The 17,558-nt window shown below is 32.0% G+C and overlaps 1 protein-coding gene across 2 annotated transcripts; it reads right to left on the bottom strand.

The window, feature by feature from the left end:
* Positions 1–253: 253 nt before the first annotated feature.
* On the bottom strand, positions 254–15,817 carry LOC102674835. Of its 2 annotated transcripts, none has more exons than XM_006617973.2 (8): positions 15,030–15,817; positions 10,049–10,252; positions 9,712–9,904; positions 4,761–5,077; positions 2,423–4,059; positions 1,956–2,351; positions 1,088–1,473; positions 254–753 (listed from the first exon to the last, which is right to left on the bottom strand). In XM_006617973.2, exons 2-8 carry the CDS (start codon positions 10,159–10,161, stop codon positions 400–402), a joined length of 3,396 nt encoding a protein of 1,131 aa, XP_006618036.1. In that variant the 5' UTR covers positions 10,162–10,252; positions 15,030–15,817; the 3' UTR covers positions 254–399. The 2 variants fall into 2 exon arrangements, with proteins under 2 accessions (XP_006618036.1, XP_006618037.1); XM_006617974.2 differs by having other exon boundaries at positions 508–753; positions 1,105–1,473; positions 15,030–15,816.
* Positions 15,818–17,558: the final 1,741 nt, after the last annotated feature.

Below are 17,558 nucleotides of genomic sequence, written 5' to 3'. Positions count from 1 at the left end.
CATAATAATAAAAATAGAACATATAATAGTATCACTAGCATTTACATTTTTGTAATATATAATTTAATATCTTTTATTTATTTCTTTCTAAATATTTCCATTTAAGTCAAGTATGTAATACAATATTTACACCTTTTTGCTAACTGGTGTTTCTTAATAAAAATAAAAAAATAACTTATATATGCATATATATAATGTATAATTATACATATAGATAAAAAATTCTTTCCATAAATTCATTTTTTAATCTCTTTGGCATCTTCCTATTTAAAATTACATCATTGCCATTTGTTAATTATCAATTTATTAATTTTCGATTTCTCCATAACTTAAAAAAATATTTTATATCTTTAAAACATTTCGATTAGATCAAATAGGAAGAATTAACATTAAGAATCATCATGGTAAATATCCTAGTCCAGCCTCGAGACTAATGGAACTCTTAATGCTGGAGGCATTACTAGCTCGTCTACTGATCCTATTCGAATCAGCCCCGAAGACTGCCGCGATTTCCGCGCTTTTCTTGATGGAAAGGGCTTCGTGATGCGCTCCAGATCGACTGGAAGAATGGGAATGACATTTCTTATTCCTGTCTGCGCCGCCAACGTACACCAAACGACCCTGCGTGTCTCTGGCACTAACGACCAACACTTTTTCACTGTCCGACGATTGTTGAGATTTCCGATCTGGATTGAAAAGATCGTAATCCAGGGCGAGATTGTTCGAACTGCCATAGCTTGATGACGACTGCTTCTAAAATATATACAATGTAATTTTACAGTTTAATTATTTTATCTAATTTCAATTATTCGATTTCATTTTCTTTTTCAGGTATCAAAATACCCAAATGAATTCTTTGTATTTGAAATTTTAAATGCTCGAAATTCTAAGAGTTTAAAGTAGATAATTTTTCAAAATTCTTAAGATTTCTTCAAAATTCCAAGCATCTGAATTATTATGTCTAAAATTTGAATTTTAACGAATCTAATATCTTTTCTTCAAACAAATAAAAACCTAGCTATGTTAATCTCTCCATATAAAAATTTAATTACATCAACACATTTAATTTTTGTAGAATTTGATATACCTTGAGTACATCCAAACCTTGAGAAGGCGTTCGACCTCTCCCTGTCTTCGTCGCTCGTGCTCTGTCTGGACTTCCGGCTCGGCTTAAGGTACTTTCATAGGGCACGATGCCCCTTTGCCTCAGTTGTTCCAGTATCGTCGGACGAATCGATTGTCGGGCGCAGTAACATTTATTGCTCTCGGAGCAGCTGTCGGTGTCACACGAGCACACCACCGTGTTTGGAGGCACATGAGGCTGTTCCGGAATTCTTCTGGACAACGAGCAGTAACATTTGTCCGCCGATACGCAGGTGCAAGACTCAGAATCGTAACTGCACTCGCTGCAACTCACGTAACCACTGCTGCTCCTATTCGCGGCAACGCCTGCGCTTCTGTTTAATCTTCTACCTGAAGAATTTCAACACTTTGATAAATCTTTTGTGATATTTTTTTGAATCTACCTTAAATCGTAATTGATTTTCAAACTCCATAAGTTTTCCATTCGAATTTTCTTTTATAAAATTCAAAATTTTTAAATATCTACATTTTTTTCATATTATTCTATAAAATATAGGTGTTCCAAATAATTTTCAGTGATTTAATAATTGCCACTTCATTTAGTTAATAAATAATTAAATTAGAACTGAGATTTATACAATAAGAATAGAATAGAATATTTGTGTTTAGTATTTTTTAATACCGATAAAATAAATTTTAAAAAATGTAAATGCAAATAAATTTAAGCATTTGAAGCGTACAATTGTTTCTCAAAATTTTATATTCAAATAATATGAATAAATATGATTATACGATAAAAGTTTTAAAGATAAAGTGACAATTATTCGAACACTTATTTTCCTAAAGAAATAAGAAATTAAATATTTATTTACATGTGTCACTGTCCTCCGAAGTAGTGTGGCAAGCATTTTTACTTGTCCTCCAAGAAGATCTTCTCTTCGCCAGCCTGCTAGCCAATACGCGGTTTCTGTGATTGTTTCTGACATCGCAGGAAGAACTGCTACCGAAACTATCGTTCAATCTTTTTGCAGGGAATATGACGGAAGTGAATTCTGTCGGTCCACCTTTCAGCCTCGACACCGACCTCTTTATAGCCCTGCCAAGTAAGCAGGTTCGTCGATTCGATCGTCTTCGTTGCGGTCTTCGACGTCTTCTCATTATGCTCGCTGACCTCTGATATAACTCATCCTGTGTCAACGTCGCCGCCAATTTCAACAAGAACTCTTTATACAATGGTTTCAAATCGTTGAAGGACATCCCTTCGGGATCTAAATGAAAAAGGCAATATAAAAATATTACGTATTGTGCGTTATTTTCAATTTTATCGAACGATAGTTACCGATAATAGCTGCCAAGATGTCGTCAACACTGGTCAGGCCTTCCTGGTTTCTAAACTCGTCGAACAACTCTGTGAATCCCAGAGGAGTGCCACCTTTGATGCTATTAGGCCTTCTAGCGCTTCCAGGATTCAAAAAGCTTCCCCTTCTAGGCAACTCGACCCTGGTCATCAAATCTCCTCGATCCACGTCAATATCGCTTTGAGATCTCTTCAATTTGCCTTCTTGAAGATTCTTCGTCGCGTCTTCGGATCTGCTAACGGGTGGCTCGCTACCAGCTCTGCTCCTCTTCCTGATCCTCGGCTGATTATACTCGGATAAATCCAAATTCGACGTGGAGTCGCTCAACGGTTTCTTCAGAGGCTTGTCCATAGTGACCACTCTGCTCACTCGTCTTCCGGATGTACATTTCTCCTGGTCCCTCGATCTTCTTCGTTCCACGGGCACAGAATCATCGAAATTTTCCTGATTCAATTGGTAAAAGTCACTTTTGCGAGATCTGCCGAAGAAAATGTCCTCCTGGGAACTTCTTATCTTCCCTCTCTCGAGTTTGTCGGTTCTACTACTCTGAACATCCTCTTGAGCGAGACTGTATATCTTGTCAACGTCTTTGAAATGATCTTCGTAGAGTCTCTCCTTGCTACCTCTTTTATTCGCTCGCTCGTACAGCGAGTTTTCTTCGCTCTTGCAAGTCGGTTTGTCCTTGATCCTATCGTGGATCAAAGCGTTTGATTTAGGAGATTTATTTGAAGAATACGTCTCTTGACTCTTGGAGATATCTTTCGAAGGGATCAGTTCGTAGGAATCACGCGTCTTTTCGTACATCTTGTCCTTGATGTTTTCTGATTCCTTATCGGGGCTCTGTTTCTTAAGACTCTCGTTTTTCCCTGCTTTTCCACTCACAGGACATGCCTCGTATCTATTGGAAACAGTCTCGTACAATCCACTAGCTCCGATATCGTAAATTTTACTCGAGGATTTATTAAAATTGTCTATTTCAATTTTTTCCGATATTATTAAGTCCGATTTAGTTCCAAATATCTTGTTCTTCGAGTTTTGCCATTCCTCCTTTTCAGATACCCTCGAATCGAAGTTTTTCTGGATAGAATTGAAATTCTGGACGAGAGGAATCATTTTTTCCTTCGGAGTCTCTCTTCTTCTTCCTCGTGCCTCCAAAATATCTTCTGCTTTCACGTCTGAATTCTTTTTCTTCCTTCTCGGTGCTTTTTGTAATTCCGATGGTTTCGAGGTTTCATCCTCTGTTACCGAACTGGACACCGAGGTCTTCTTCGTTCGTGGAGGTCTTACAGGATGCGAAGTAGTCGGTTTAACAGATTCTGCTTGCAAAATGTTCGTTCTGATGCCGAGTCTGCTACTTAGGCTGGGTTTTCTATCGCTGGAGGCTATCGAAGCTAGGCTCACGCAACCAACGCCATTCGTGTGCCTCGGTCGACGTCGATTCGCATCGAGATCAGCCAGAAGAGCTCTGTAGAGGGTCGCTGCTGCGGCCACCGCGTCGTCTTCCGTTTTACAGGCGAACGCGTGACACTCTAATAATCTCGTTGCACCTGGTCGTCGCATTACTACAGCGAATATGGGTGGATAATTTTCCGCTGTCGTTTTCAGTCCACGCATTGTTCTGGAAAGGATCGACTTCGTCAACAATTTTTTTTTCTCGAAGAAAATATTTTTTGTGTTTTGGAATTAATTAGCCATTTGGTTACTGATTAAAATTCATTATTGATCGATAACAAGTCAGCGATTATTTATCGATCCATTAATCATTGGTCAATTGATTTGATTGTGTGTGCTTAATCAATTCGGTAGTCAATAATCGAATCAATGGTCAGTTTAATAGTCAAACAATTATTTTATATTAATCATTAGTAAATTAATGGATAAGTAGTAGTCATTTTATTAACTTTATTAATATTATAATTAATCATATAAAAATATTTATGTTTAAATATTTAGAAGAAAATATTTTTTTAATAAAAATACGTGTTTCGATATATAATGAATGAAAGAAACATTTTCAGTTTCGTAGGAATTTTAGCAAAAGATTTAACTCAACTGAACATTATTGTCTTCTAAACAAATTTCAATGTTCGATATATATAAAATATTTGCTTAACCGATGCTAATTAATGAAAAATAATAATATCTTTAAATATATAACGATACCAACGACAATATCCCATAAAAATTTCTCCATTTTTGTAATTCCAAACGATTATACTTCTTCTCAAGGTCATTGTACTAACACATGAAAAAATTTAATTACAGGTAACCACGACGCCATTAATTTCTCCTCGAGACGCTTTCCATCGCGATGCTCACCTGTATAAGTCTGCGTGCTTCTCCTCGCCTGTCTGGCTCTGCTCGTGATCGCCTACCAACGGCAAGAAAGCGTGATGCAGCTCTCCCGATTGCATGCGTTTACCGCGTAGCCTCAACGCGCTCCACACGGCGATTCTGCGAAAGGGGTTGTTCTTCTCGCAGGCGTCATTGATGCGAAAAGTGAGCCCTCGTCTCGAAACCTCGAGTTCCGCTCTCACGGACTCGTCGATCCTTTCCAGAAGCTGACGCAGAGGCTCTTGGAGACCTCGAACGCTGGCTACACGACCACCTACTGGAGCTGCTCCCATGTATTTCACCTGAGTAAATGAGTAATAATTTCATACAAATAATTTCTCTTTTCTTTAAAATAAAAGATAAGGTTTTTTAATATTTCCATATTTTTTTTGTCTCATTTCTAGCAGCAAAATAAACGTACCATATTTCTTACTGGAAAATAGAATTTGGATATAAACGCTTACTTTTAAATTACAATTATTTATTAAAAGTATTTGTTATTGTGTGTCGTATTATATGTTGAAATTAAAATGAAAAGGCGGATGAAAAGTGAAAATGAAAAAAAGTGAATTAAAAATATTAAAGTAAATTAAAAAATGTAGTAATGATTATTGTTATTATATGTTATGATTTGGCTATTATCGAAAGCATCAAATTAGTTATCCTAATGGTTATCGTATATCAGGCAGATATCATTAGAGTAAAAAATGATAATGGATCTATTAAAAAGATAGCGAGGCGCGCGCATTTAAATAGCGGTATAATGAAAGTTAATTAAGATATAAATATCGCGTAAATTATATAGATGAATCGATTATCAAGAATTTCATCGATGCTGATTAAGCAGAATCATTGTAAAATCGTTTTATGCGATGTAATTGTTTGTTGCATGTTTTCAATATAAAAGTGAAATGAAAAATTATTAACGAAAAAATTAGATACCCTTGCATTTGGAACTATATATAAAGAATATGAATATTACGAATATTGTGAATTTATGAATATTATTTTTAGAATATTTCGCGGAAGAAGCGAAAAATATTGATAAGAATTAACACATTTGATTAAATGCCATCGTTATAAACATTTGTGGTATCTTTTGAAAAATTTATTTCTAAAGGACGGAAATGTTAATGGCTCTTAAAAAAGAGAATATTTTTTAACGTCTATCGTTCAGTATATGATAATTTAGATAGTGAAAAAATGAATTTTTAAAGTGTGCTAAAAGACGCAATGTGACACACTTTTTTATTACTTCAACAGACTTTATCCGTAACTGTAACAACGAAACTAGTTTGCATATTGGGACAGACATCTGCGGATGATGGAACGAATAATATATGATAATGGTTTAAATTTAACGCTGATAAAAAAATGTTATTGAAATATTTCGATTTTTTTCCAATCAGCAAAATATTAGTAAAAGAAAATACTCTAAGAAATTATTTCATTTGAGAAATATAAATAATAAAATATAAAATAATTTAAATCAATACACGATGATTATTTCAATAACAAAATAAGATAATATATTATTTTAATCACACTTTATTTTCTTATTATGCTCTGTTCTATTCGCATTCTCGATTTTTAATAGGAATCACAATATTTTTAATTAAAATTATTTTCAATGACGACTGCAAAATATTATATTTTCAAATATATATTTTATTTCAATAATGCTTAACTCTACCCTACATTACATTCTACCTCTCTTCAATCCAGTATACACAAGTATACTCCCTTTCTCCAGATCTTGTACCCAAATTTCTTTCTTAAATATATACCGTGCATCGAACCTTCGACCATGCGTGAACTCGTTCTTCCTCCATGTTACAAATTTCCCCACAAACCCACTTTCCCAGTTTCCTTATCGCTTCGTCGCCATTTCAAAACCAGAAATGCATTTTTTTTTTTTTAAATTTGCAGTAATCATAATCGTGTTATCTAGAAAAGATGATAAATTCAAACTATGGAAGAAATTCCTTTCTCAATTTCAAGATCGTATAATATTCTGGATCGTGTTGAGGCAATGATCTGAGGCAATGATCTGACCTCGGCGAGGCATCATCGCGGATGGCGCAACGAAACGATGCGGAAGAGGGAGAGCATAAAAGCGGGGCAATAAGAAAAATCCGCATACCTATTCGTGGCAACGAAGGGGAATTTTTCAGTGCTCCGAATACATAGTCCAGCCTAGTCACGCTTCGTGAATCGTGAATGGAATGAAAGTGATGATTAAAAATCGTTGGGACCACGGATACTTGAGAAAAGTACCCGTGCTCTTTTGTCTTTGAGTATTTGAATTGAATACTTATTAATATTCCTTTTTTTCTTTTTTTTTTTTTTAGTAAATTAGATTTACAATTTCATTCGTATTTGTCAAATGTGGATTTACATTGAGTTATATTATAAGTTATGGATATGTGAGATATCTTTGGAAGATTTTAGATACAAAAATATCGCTTGAGGCTTTATTAATTTATACACGATTGAAGTTTGTGTTAATTAAAATGAGATAAAAGTAGAATTTCTGTCTTCATTTTCCTTCATCTAACATTAATTCAATTGTTTTGAAGAATCAGTCTTTCGTAGAGATGTCTCACGAATATATTAACAATATTTCATTTGATGAAACATGAAAGATGTACTTCAAAAAAGACAAAAAAATATCATTTATCGTTTGGATAAAAGAATCCTCTTTTATGCGAATTATTCATCTTTCTAAATAAAAAGTTTTAAAAAGACATTGAATTAATTTGTTTTTAAGATTTTAATTAATATTTATAATAAATTACATGTTAGAAAACTGTTAAAAATTATTTATCTCTGTTGTAAATACTTTTTTTTATAGATTTCTACAATTTTTAGTATTAATAATGTATATGTACGTATATAATCATATAGAAAAAATTTATTAATTCATTTAACGAAAGTTTTTACAGAAATAATTTTAATTTTAATTAAAATATCGCGATGATTCTTAAAAATCGAGAATACGAATAATGAAATAAAATTATTTTCACGAGGAAAAACTGTAAATCTCGGGTAATAGAAATAATAATATATCGTATGATTTCATATAGTAGAAAGTAGGTATGTTTCGGTGATTCTTTATCCAAACGAAAGCATGTAAAAGTTTCAGTTTCTTCTTCAACCATTATATAAACAACGCAAAATATTTTTCATCACTATGGTCAAATTATATATCGAAGGACTTATAGAATTTTTATAATTTTAAAATTTTGTAAAGAAATTGTTCGCTCATACAGTGACTAATACGCACATACGACTTGGACTAGATGTTCTCTTCAGAGAAATCAATTTTGAAAAAGGATGTGTATCACGATATCACGCGAGTTAGGAGTTAAAATTGTTCAAAAATATCGTTTCTATCTCACGAAACAACCTCGTCGACATATTTTCCATCGTCTCTTAGACATTAGGAACGATATTCGCCTCTTTCTCGATGAAAATTTCGCTCAACCGTGTCGCATAATTAGTAGTACACAATATTAAGTGTTACGACGCTCTTAATCTCTGCTGACACGTTTCGTTCTACCCTCATTCGGCCAAATATTATTTAACATACGTCTCTTTGATCAGATAAAAAAAATTTAAGAAGAAAAAAAATATAGATATTTTTAAGATATTCTTCATGATTACTGGACGAATACGGAAATATTCTTTAGGATCATCCACTTGAAGTAAAGTTGGGATCGGTTTATTGAAAATTTGAAGTATGAAAATTATTATCATTTTCTTCAACATTATTTCAGAAAAATTTGAAAATCAATAAAAATCCATATTATCGCGTTAATTGTAGAAAAAGGAATTGATAATTAATGATACAATTTTCGAACGAACAAGTAGTACAACCAATTATACTAAATCTAAATTTTATTTCCATTCGAAATTGCTTTGCATTGAATTATTTTTTAAATTTTTCATACATGAAAGAATTTAGAGTAACCATGATTAAATAATTAATTGAAATATTTAATATATATTCAATTAATTTATAATATTCTATAGTTGTATTAAGAAACTTTACAATTTTAATATCTCGTCGTTCTCATTCGAGTATATTTTCTTATCTCGAATAGAATTGATCTAAAACTAAAATTGAGAAAAGATTTTTTCATTCATCGTCCGCACGAGTTTGATATTTTCTTGGTGAAGCATAAAGCGATCGACGCGTGTTTGAAGGCAATTTTCAACTCGTGAAGTAGGTGAATACATGGCCAAGGCGCGAACAGCTGCGAACTCGTCTCGAGAGTGGAACGAATGATCGTTCAGAGATTTTTCTCAGTACTTAGGGAGAGGGATGCGGTGACGAGGCCGTATGGTCAAATTAACATAAGTGAAAATCTTCTTTTTCTTCGTGATCCCGTCTAATTGCAGTGAAATCTTTGCTGCGATATACGTTTGGCGAATTGCATTAAATATACCGACTTATTCTAAAATATTTGTTTTAAGAAAATCAATTCGAATTTTGTTCTCGAAAAATTGAAATTTCTTCGTGTATTTAAAGGTGAAGAAGCTAGAAGAAGATGAAAAATTTTTAAAAATTGAGCGAATGGTTTCATACTGACGTTAAATTCTTAACAATTGAATCTATTAAAAATAGAAGAAAATTAAGAATTACAAGATTCTGAATTAAAATGTTTACCCATATATTCTTTGTTTAATTGTATATATACAAGATGTCATTTCAACAAACAAGTAAATTATTTATTGCATAAAAAAAATGTTTCATACAAAAGTTACATAATATTATAAGGAAAAGATAATTTTTCTTTGTAAGTGGATACAAAAAAATATATATCATAATCAATGTTGTTAATAATAAGCGTCAACATTATCATTCGAATGCATGAGAATAATTATACGAGAATAAAAATTATAAAGGAAAGTAATCAATATGTATATTTACCGGTAAAATTGCAGCGACGCATTCTTCGGGTGTTCCGCTTTCGGCCTCCACCGAGGCGAACATCGCTTCGATCCGCGCTTGTACGGCGCTGTTCACCCGCCTTTGCTCCTCCGCCCCCACGTTCTCCACGTAATTCGAGTTCACAGTCGATACCCCACCGTACCATCCCCCAATGTTGGATCCGTAAATCGATCTATAAATCAATAAATGTCGAATAACATTTAATTTCTTTAAATTCTTTTGAATATTTTATTATTATTATTTCTTTTCTTTTTTTTTTTTCTAGGAATTTGAAATTTTGGAATTTAAGAAATCGAGAAGCATTAAATTTGTGTACCTGGAGTCCTCGAAAAGGGCATCAATGCGAGCTTTGCTCCTGAGAGAGCATTCCGAGGCGGGACCAGCCAACCGGAAGCCATCTTCGTAACAGGACATCCCCACGCAAGACATTTTCAATTTAAATTATATTAGAATAAGACGTCTTGCAGGCTCCCTATGGCTTTTCTCTTGGTTGTATTTCTATACATCGACGTCATTCGTTCTGAAATAATTCAATAAATGTTTTTTTTTTTCAATAACAGGTAATTATCTTTCATTATAAAATTTTATCATTTTGGTATTGATTACTTGATTATTGATTGCTTATACATTGTTTTAGACCACTTATTTTGAATGAAAAGCATGTCTTTGATGGTAAAAAATAATTTGATATCAGCATATTTAGATACACGTGCAAAGCATTTTAAATTGGAAAAACTTCAATCTTCAAATTTATATGCAATTTTAATTGTTTAAAAAATTTTTTAAACATTTGAATTTTCTTGGAAGAAAAATCTTTTCACTATTCATTTCCTAGTGTAAAATGATTTTTTTCGAGAAAGAAAGAAAATTTAGCGTAAGAATATAAAAATAGATGATTCGATCTTCAAAACGATCTCATTATTGTATAACTATTTTTCACAAAGTATTTATGGTCAGCAATGCATATTGATGAATCGATGCAATATTTTAAACTTTCTTTATTAACAAGAAAAAGAGACTTGATTATTACAACGATGGTAAGAAACAAAAATGTCAATGAACTTTTGAACGTCCAATAAGAAGTTCACGAAGATAAGTGGCGGTGAAAAAAAATTCGCAGGATTGGATTGTGGAGATCTGGCAAGGATCTCACCTCGTTTCCACGGACACTTGCCGCTGATCCGCAACCTGCGTTAAATTTATGCGAGAACAAACCGCGTCGGACGTACTAGCAATTAAAACTGTAATTGCAGGCAAGAAAATTGGATAAGAAAGACTTATCCGATCTTCTCGATGGACGCCTTTCAAAGTTTCAGTAAAAGTGATAGCTCCTCGTAATTTCACCCTTCGATATCATGCTTTTAGCCATGAATATCCATCCTATTCTTAATAAAGTTGCAGGATGATTTTTTTGGAACAGATTCTTTTATATAATATTTTTAACAGGTATATTAATTTGCAAAATCTTTAGATTTTATATTTTTCAATATATTTTTAGAAAAAATACTACTAGTAAAATTATTATAATTTCTATCAATATATGACACATTTTAATCCTGATTTATTCAGCTGTATTGTGTATCTAACATGTATAATAATTGTAATGAATTGTGCTTTAAGTACTTTTAAATTTATCTTTTTTTATTTTAAATTTTTTATTTAATTTTAAAAATTTAATAAAGAAATTTAATTTGTAATTATTTTATTTTTAATTTCAAATAATAACTTGGATAGGAGAGATTATGTTGAGATGAATAATATAATATCAACGTGATCTATATATTATTATAAAATTTTAATTTTCTTTATCATTTTTTTCAGAATTTCAATATCAATTTTTTTATGCAAAAGATTCGATATGTCATAACTATGCGAATTAAGCTCTCAATTAATCAATGAATCTCGCTCAATTTCCTTACGGTTTGTGTCTGATCGTAAATCGTAACTAGAACATCTTTGCTATTGTTGCATCAGCGAATTCCAAAGGAATTTTCACGCTCGCAAGTTCGCAAGTCACACGAAACCTGGTTTAGAATGGATAAGAAGGAATTATGTTTCGCGAATCGCAATTGTTTACCGCGATAGAAATCGCGAATACTCGATAGAATTATTGCATGCATGCCATCGACATGAACACCGCTCGATTTTCACTTGGCACTCGCGTTTCTTTTGAACGTTGAAGGTCTATCGGGGAAGAAGCGATGCAAAACTTGAATTTCACCATGTGCGATAACATTTTTTAATATCTACATAGTGTTTTTTAAGAATATAACTTCATTCTCAAAAGAATGGAAATTGATTTATAGAGATATCTTAATTTTGCATCGGTAATGCTTTATAATGATTCTTTGAATCGTTTTTTTATTTTTACAGAATCGAAGGATATTCGAAGTGAGCTGATAAGAATAACTATACAAATTTCGTATTGTGCCATGACCAAATAAAAAAAATTGCTCTTGGAAAACTTTTTCAAAATATATAATTATAATACTTTATTCATTATTTTAAGTAATTTAAATTAATCAAAATAGTTGAAACATATAAGGAAAAAATGAGAATATTATTAATTATTGAAAATTTGAATTACAAAAGAAATATTTTTTCAAAAATATTGTATAGAAAGTTTCGAATTATTTTTGAGACAAATGTTAAATTAAGTCAAGTTTTAGACTCTAGTAAATGAATCTCCCTAAAAATATCGAATCACATAACTTAATAACATTCAGAAAGTAAATTTATCTACATATCGTAATAAGAATTGTTTCTTTTCACTTCCAAATGATTTGTATAAAAGAAATTCATAAAAGAATTCAACCACTGTCTTCTTAATCAATCCTCATTCAGTTATCCTCACCAAAATTGTGAATATCATTCAAAAGCCAATAAAGAATCATTTCCTTCTGAGGTGGTGAATCATATCAGAATCCGTTCAGAATAAGTCGAAGAAGAATATAATATACATATATATATGGTAATTATAATTTCTAATTTACAAATTCTTCTGAAAAACGAAGCTACGTAAAACCTTGTACAGTTATTCGGATCGACTTTTCTGAAGGTGGCTATCTTCTCAACTTGTGTATTATGGAGAATAACTGTCGCTGACACGAGCACTTAAACGAAGCCCATCTGTTCGTATGTTCACCGTTGCACGCTCAAGTCGTGACCGATTATCGAAAATTGGACAATTATTCTGTTAATTGCAAACGGGAACGAATTTTAAAGTTTGTTGTACGTCTCAAATATTGGGGACAGATTGAGCAATTGGGTTAAATATTATTGTAAAATTTATAAATAGCAGATCTATACTAATTAATTTTGTGTGACAGATATAATGAAATAGTAATGATGATTTTTAATTAAAAAATTATAAAAAAGAAGTATCAATTACTTAGAAATTTAATTATTAATTTATTTCAATAAATTGTTTATAATTTTAATTGATAAATTATTCTTAATAAAATGGCTCTAATTATTCTGTGATCAAAATCTTAATGGTCGATATTCGACCATAGGATTTAAAGAAAGTCGCATATTTTTTAAAGGAAATGATTTAGGATGATTAGGAATAATTAATTTTTCAAATTTTATTAATTGAATTTAAACCAATACGAATCATGTTTGTTTAATCAATACGAAGATAAAAAGACTAATTTATAAATCTGGAATCACACATAATTATGCATTACATGAGTAAAATACAATTAATAAAAAAAATATTCAAGATGAAGATATTTGAAGAACTTAATTGAATCGTTACTTATCTCGAGTTAAAATTAAATACGCGTCTTAATTGTCTATTTAACAAGCCGCTCAACAAGATTTCATTTTTAAACGTAACTCAAACAAAAGAATGGTCCATAAACTTGAACGAAATCTATTCACGAGACATTAACTTTACTACTTTTTCTGTATTCTTTATCAACTAATTTATCAAAGAACAATATTTTTTAAAATTACTATGTTCTTATCTATATAATACATACAAATGAATTTAGAAATATATAATATAAATTTTTTTAGATAAATAATTTATAACAAAAAAACGATGAATTGACTAAATTGTATCTATCATTTTTACTGTTAATTTCTTGATAATCTTCTAATAATAATAATTTAATAAATATAAATCTAAGGTTAGAATTTAATAGAATAAATATAATAAAATAATATTATATTATATTATGTTATATCAAAGGAAATATACATATTATAGAATACATATGTAGTTAATTAGGATTAATTTATCAAAAAACGATTTTATTTTCCTTTTTTTTATATATCTTCTCAATTCACTAAATATTCTATCTATCATTTTAATAAATATAAACTTTGGAGTAATTACAAGATAAAAACCAGCTGCTGCTTATTTAGCCTCTCATCTCTACGAATGACGAAGTATACATCTTCCTTCACGCGATGGCCGGCAAAGGCAGCGAATATTAAGGTCGACAAATGGATATCACGTGTCGACGAATCGCATGAAGAAGCTAGTAGTTTTTTGATTTAAAGAGTGTGGATCGTTCAAATTATAATTACCAAGTTTATGGTTCGTTTGCCGGCCGAGTTCAGTCTGATGAAAATCGAATAAACAGACGGAAGTTACTAAAACTGGTCACACGAAACTGTTTGCGTGCGAAGGAAAATCGTGTCGAATTCACTCACTCGCTCCTTCGAGGTGAAAATCTCGATTGGTCGGATAAATCGGGGAAAAATGGAAGTCGAAGAAAATAGAGTTAAAAAATGAATAAGATAATCTTTGCAAAATTGAGTAAAAACTGAAATAAACAAAACATCATTGATTTCCTTTGTCGTTATCTTATCTTTTTTTTAAATAAAATTTACATATTTTTATTCAATTTCTTCAAGAACTAATTTTTTTAAGACTAAAGAAAGATAATTATTTTTTATATTTTAATGGTATTTATTCAAAGAATATTTATAAATATATTAAACGAGAAAAACTTTATTCTCGTTTTTTTTTTAGAAATATTCTTGAATTAAATGTATGAGAATTACTATTGTAATCGAATTACTAACAATGAAAATGATATAAAATGAATATGAATAATTATATGAATAATATTATTATACAAATAAGTAAAGGAACATCGAATCTTTCTCTCTCTTTCACTTATATTTAAACAATATTTTTCTGTAACAAAGAAATTATTATCGAGAACAAGAAAAGACTATTCTTAAAATCTTTCTTAAATTCTTTTAATGACACGTGATAACTATATATTAATAACGAATATATATATTCCACATATATATTAAAATTTCATTCCACTTACTTTTCCAATCGATTCCCTTAATCTCGTTATTGCTAAAAAATCTTCAAACATAGAAATATCCAAAATCGTCTGGAGAAACACCGGTGCACTATTAATTCCATCGTGAAAATCACTCGTCGATCCACAATACTCCAGATTCTTCCATCTTCTTCATTTATGTAAAATTACACGATCCTTTCGACGATAAAGATCAAAGCACAATTCTTCTTTCACAAATCGAAACTTGGATTAATTGAACTCCCTTTAAAATCTCCCTACGTCGATTGGCGAACACACAGAAGAGAACATTGACGAACGACCTTGGCCGCGAGTCGATCCGGATGACCGTCGACGTGAAACTGCCGGGGATGTTCCGCAGGAGAGACTCGAGTTCTCTGGCCAGTGAGTCGGCTCCTCCACGCTGGAACGAGAAGGAGGAGGAGGAGGAGGAGGAACAAGAGGATGAAGATCGACGGAGAGAGACTTTCTGCTCTCCTCGCGGTGCTCCATAGGAAGGGTGAACGTCTGGTCCCCCCCCACCCCCCGCAGCTTTTTACCGGAAACCTCGTCTCGAGACACATGGATGACACGTACGCATCATTTTGATTAATCGGTTTACTATCGATCTTTATTCAATTTCTGGAGATATGACGCTTGAGAGGGATAAGTAAATAGAAAGTTGTGGTTTAGAGGGAAAATTCTATTTTTGGAATTCTCGAGAGAGTGAAATGATTACATCGTGTATGAAGATATTCATTTTCTTTTTGTAATTCTTTTCTTTCTTTCTTTTTTTTCTTTTTTTGATAATTTATTAAAATTATGGGTTAAGAACGATCCGCGAATTCCAAGTTTTATAGAATTTTCTCCACTTTTTTCTTTTCTAAAACGGTTCTCTTTTTTAAAAGTAGGATACTTTGGATTATTAGTTTTCAGAAATTTGAAAGATAACGATTAGATATTTTTGCGTAAGAATAGTTATTCGAAACAAAAAGACTGTAATATGTATTCCGTAATTATAATTTATCTAAATTTGTGCGTTTTAGCGAGAAGAAATTCGACAGTGCTGGCGGGAAAGTGGGTCGAAAACTAGTTACGTATATTATGCAAATTACCCTGTATTTAATGTGTAATCATTATCCAAAGGAAATGCTTAAATTGCTAAGGAATTGAAAAACGCACGATACCTATTCATTACCATTATAATACTAACTCAAGACTAACTTATTTGCATCGAAAAGAAATTACAGGAAAAGACTGCTGACTTCCCCATTATTCCGTATAATAAAACATTAATAAAAATAATTGCTGATTTTCACGAATGATCTATTAAAAAATCGAAACTCGCTCAATGCCTATTATTTACAAATTTTCATTTCGCCTTTTAGATCTATCCAAATCCACGCGATCGGAGCGAAAATTAAAAAATCTAAGCTTAAAAGAAGCATATACCTCTCAAATTTCACGCGATTGATTCATGAAGCGAGACTACGTGGTATTCGTTCCAAAGATCGATACGGGATCACGTATAACGAGATCTGCATGTCATTTTGTTACACGTTACATCGTATCCAGTGACCAATATTTTTACTCCGATCGTGAAAGGACGGCTGGGGTCAAGGGAACAAGAAGAGAAAAAAAAAAAAAATACGAGGAAAGAGGATGAGAATGAAGGGAGAAGCTGAGCAACCGCAGTCTGGATTCTCTGGTTTCCATCGCTGGTCCTCTTCGACGTGGTAACGCGGTAACCGATAACGGTATCGTGCTTCGACGGCGTTCACCAATGTGAGAGTACTGTTATTCCAACGATGCAGCTTTCCTCTCTGTTCCACTCCTGTCGTCGTTCCTTCTCGTCCTGTTCCTTTGCCACCCGGCAAGCGTGAAGCAACATGGATGCTTGTTAGTCGCTCCTTAGCGCTCGTCGAGAACGTAGGAAGAATAGGTGTGGGATCGAGTAGATCGTTGATAAGAAATTTTTCCAAAAACGACAGTGATTTGATTATATAACTGTTTCAACATTTGGTAGATTAGATCGAGAAGATATAATGGAGAAGGATGAGTTTTAATAACGATGGATTGAGTGATGTGATACGTTTAAGAATAGATTAGATGAGAATTCTTTTGAAAATGACAGTGATATGATGATAATTATTCGAGTTGATGTACTTGGAAATGTATAATGAGCTTTAGATGGAGATAAAGAATAGATGAATGAGCTTTAGATGATAGATTAAATGTTAGTAGAGTTTAGAAATTGGATGAGGGTTAGTTAACGCTTAATCACACGGATTTAGAGATATAGCGAGTTTGTAAAATCAATTTATAGAAACTAAAAATATTCTCTCCAATTCTGATAATGATACAAAGAATGATGAATTGAATATTGGGTAGCTAGAGATTGAATTAAATTTTCTATTCGATAAAAGGAAAATAAAATTTGACAAGACAATAGATTAGACGTCAGATAAGTAAAAATTAAAGATTTCAACTAGTTAATGAGATTTATTGGAAACTCAAAAGTAAGTAAGAGCAATAAGGTTTTGTAAAAGCATT

Source organism: Apis dorsata, unplaced genomic scaffold (assembly GCF_000469605.1).
Source record: "Apis dorsata unplaced genomic scaffold, Apis dorsata 1.3 scaffold_332, whole genome shotgun sequence".
Lineage (NCBI taxonomy): Eukaryota > Metazoa > Arthropoda > Insecta > Hymenoptera > Apidae > Apis > Apis dorsata.
Note: the sequence above shows the minus strand (reverse complement) of the source record. Positions and strands in the feature narration are given on the sequence as shown.

Coding starts and splice junctions, on each gene's coding strand:
- LOC102674835 (XM_006617973.2), bottom strand. CDS start 10,161: ATGTCTTGCGTGGGGATGTCCTGTTACGAAGATGGCTTCCGGTTGGCT. Junction 4,060..4,760: donor AAGCACGCAGACTTATACAG/GTGAGCATCGCG, acceptor GATCCTTTCCAG/AACAATGCGTGGACTGAAAA. Junction 2,352..2,422: donor CATCTTGGCAGCTATTATCG/GTAACTATCGTT, acceptor TTTTTCATTTAG/ATCCCGAAGGGATGTCCTTC.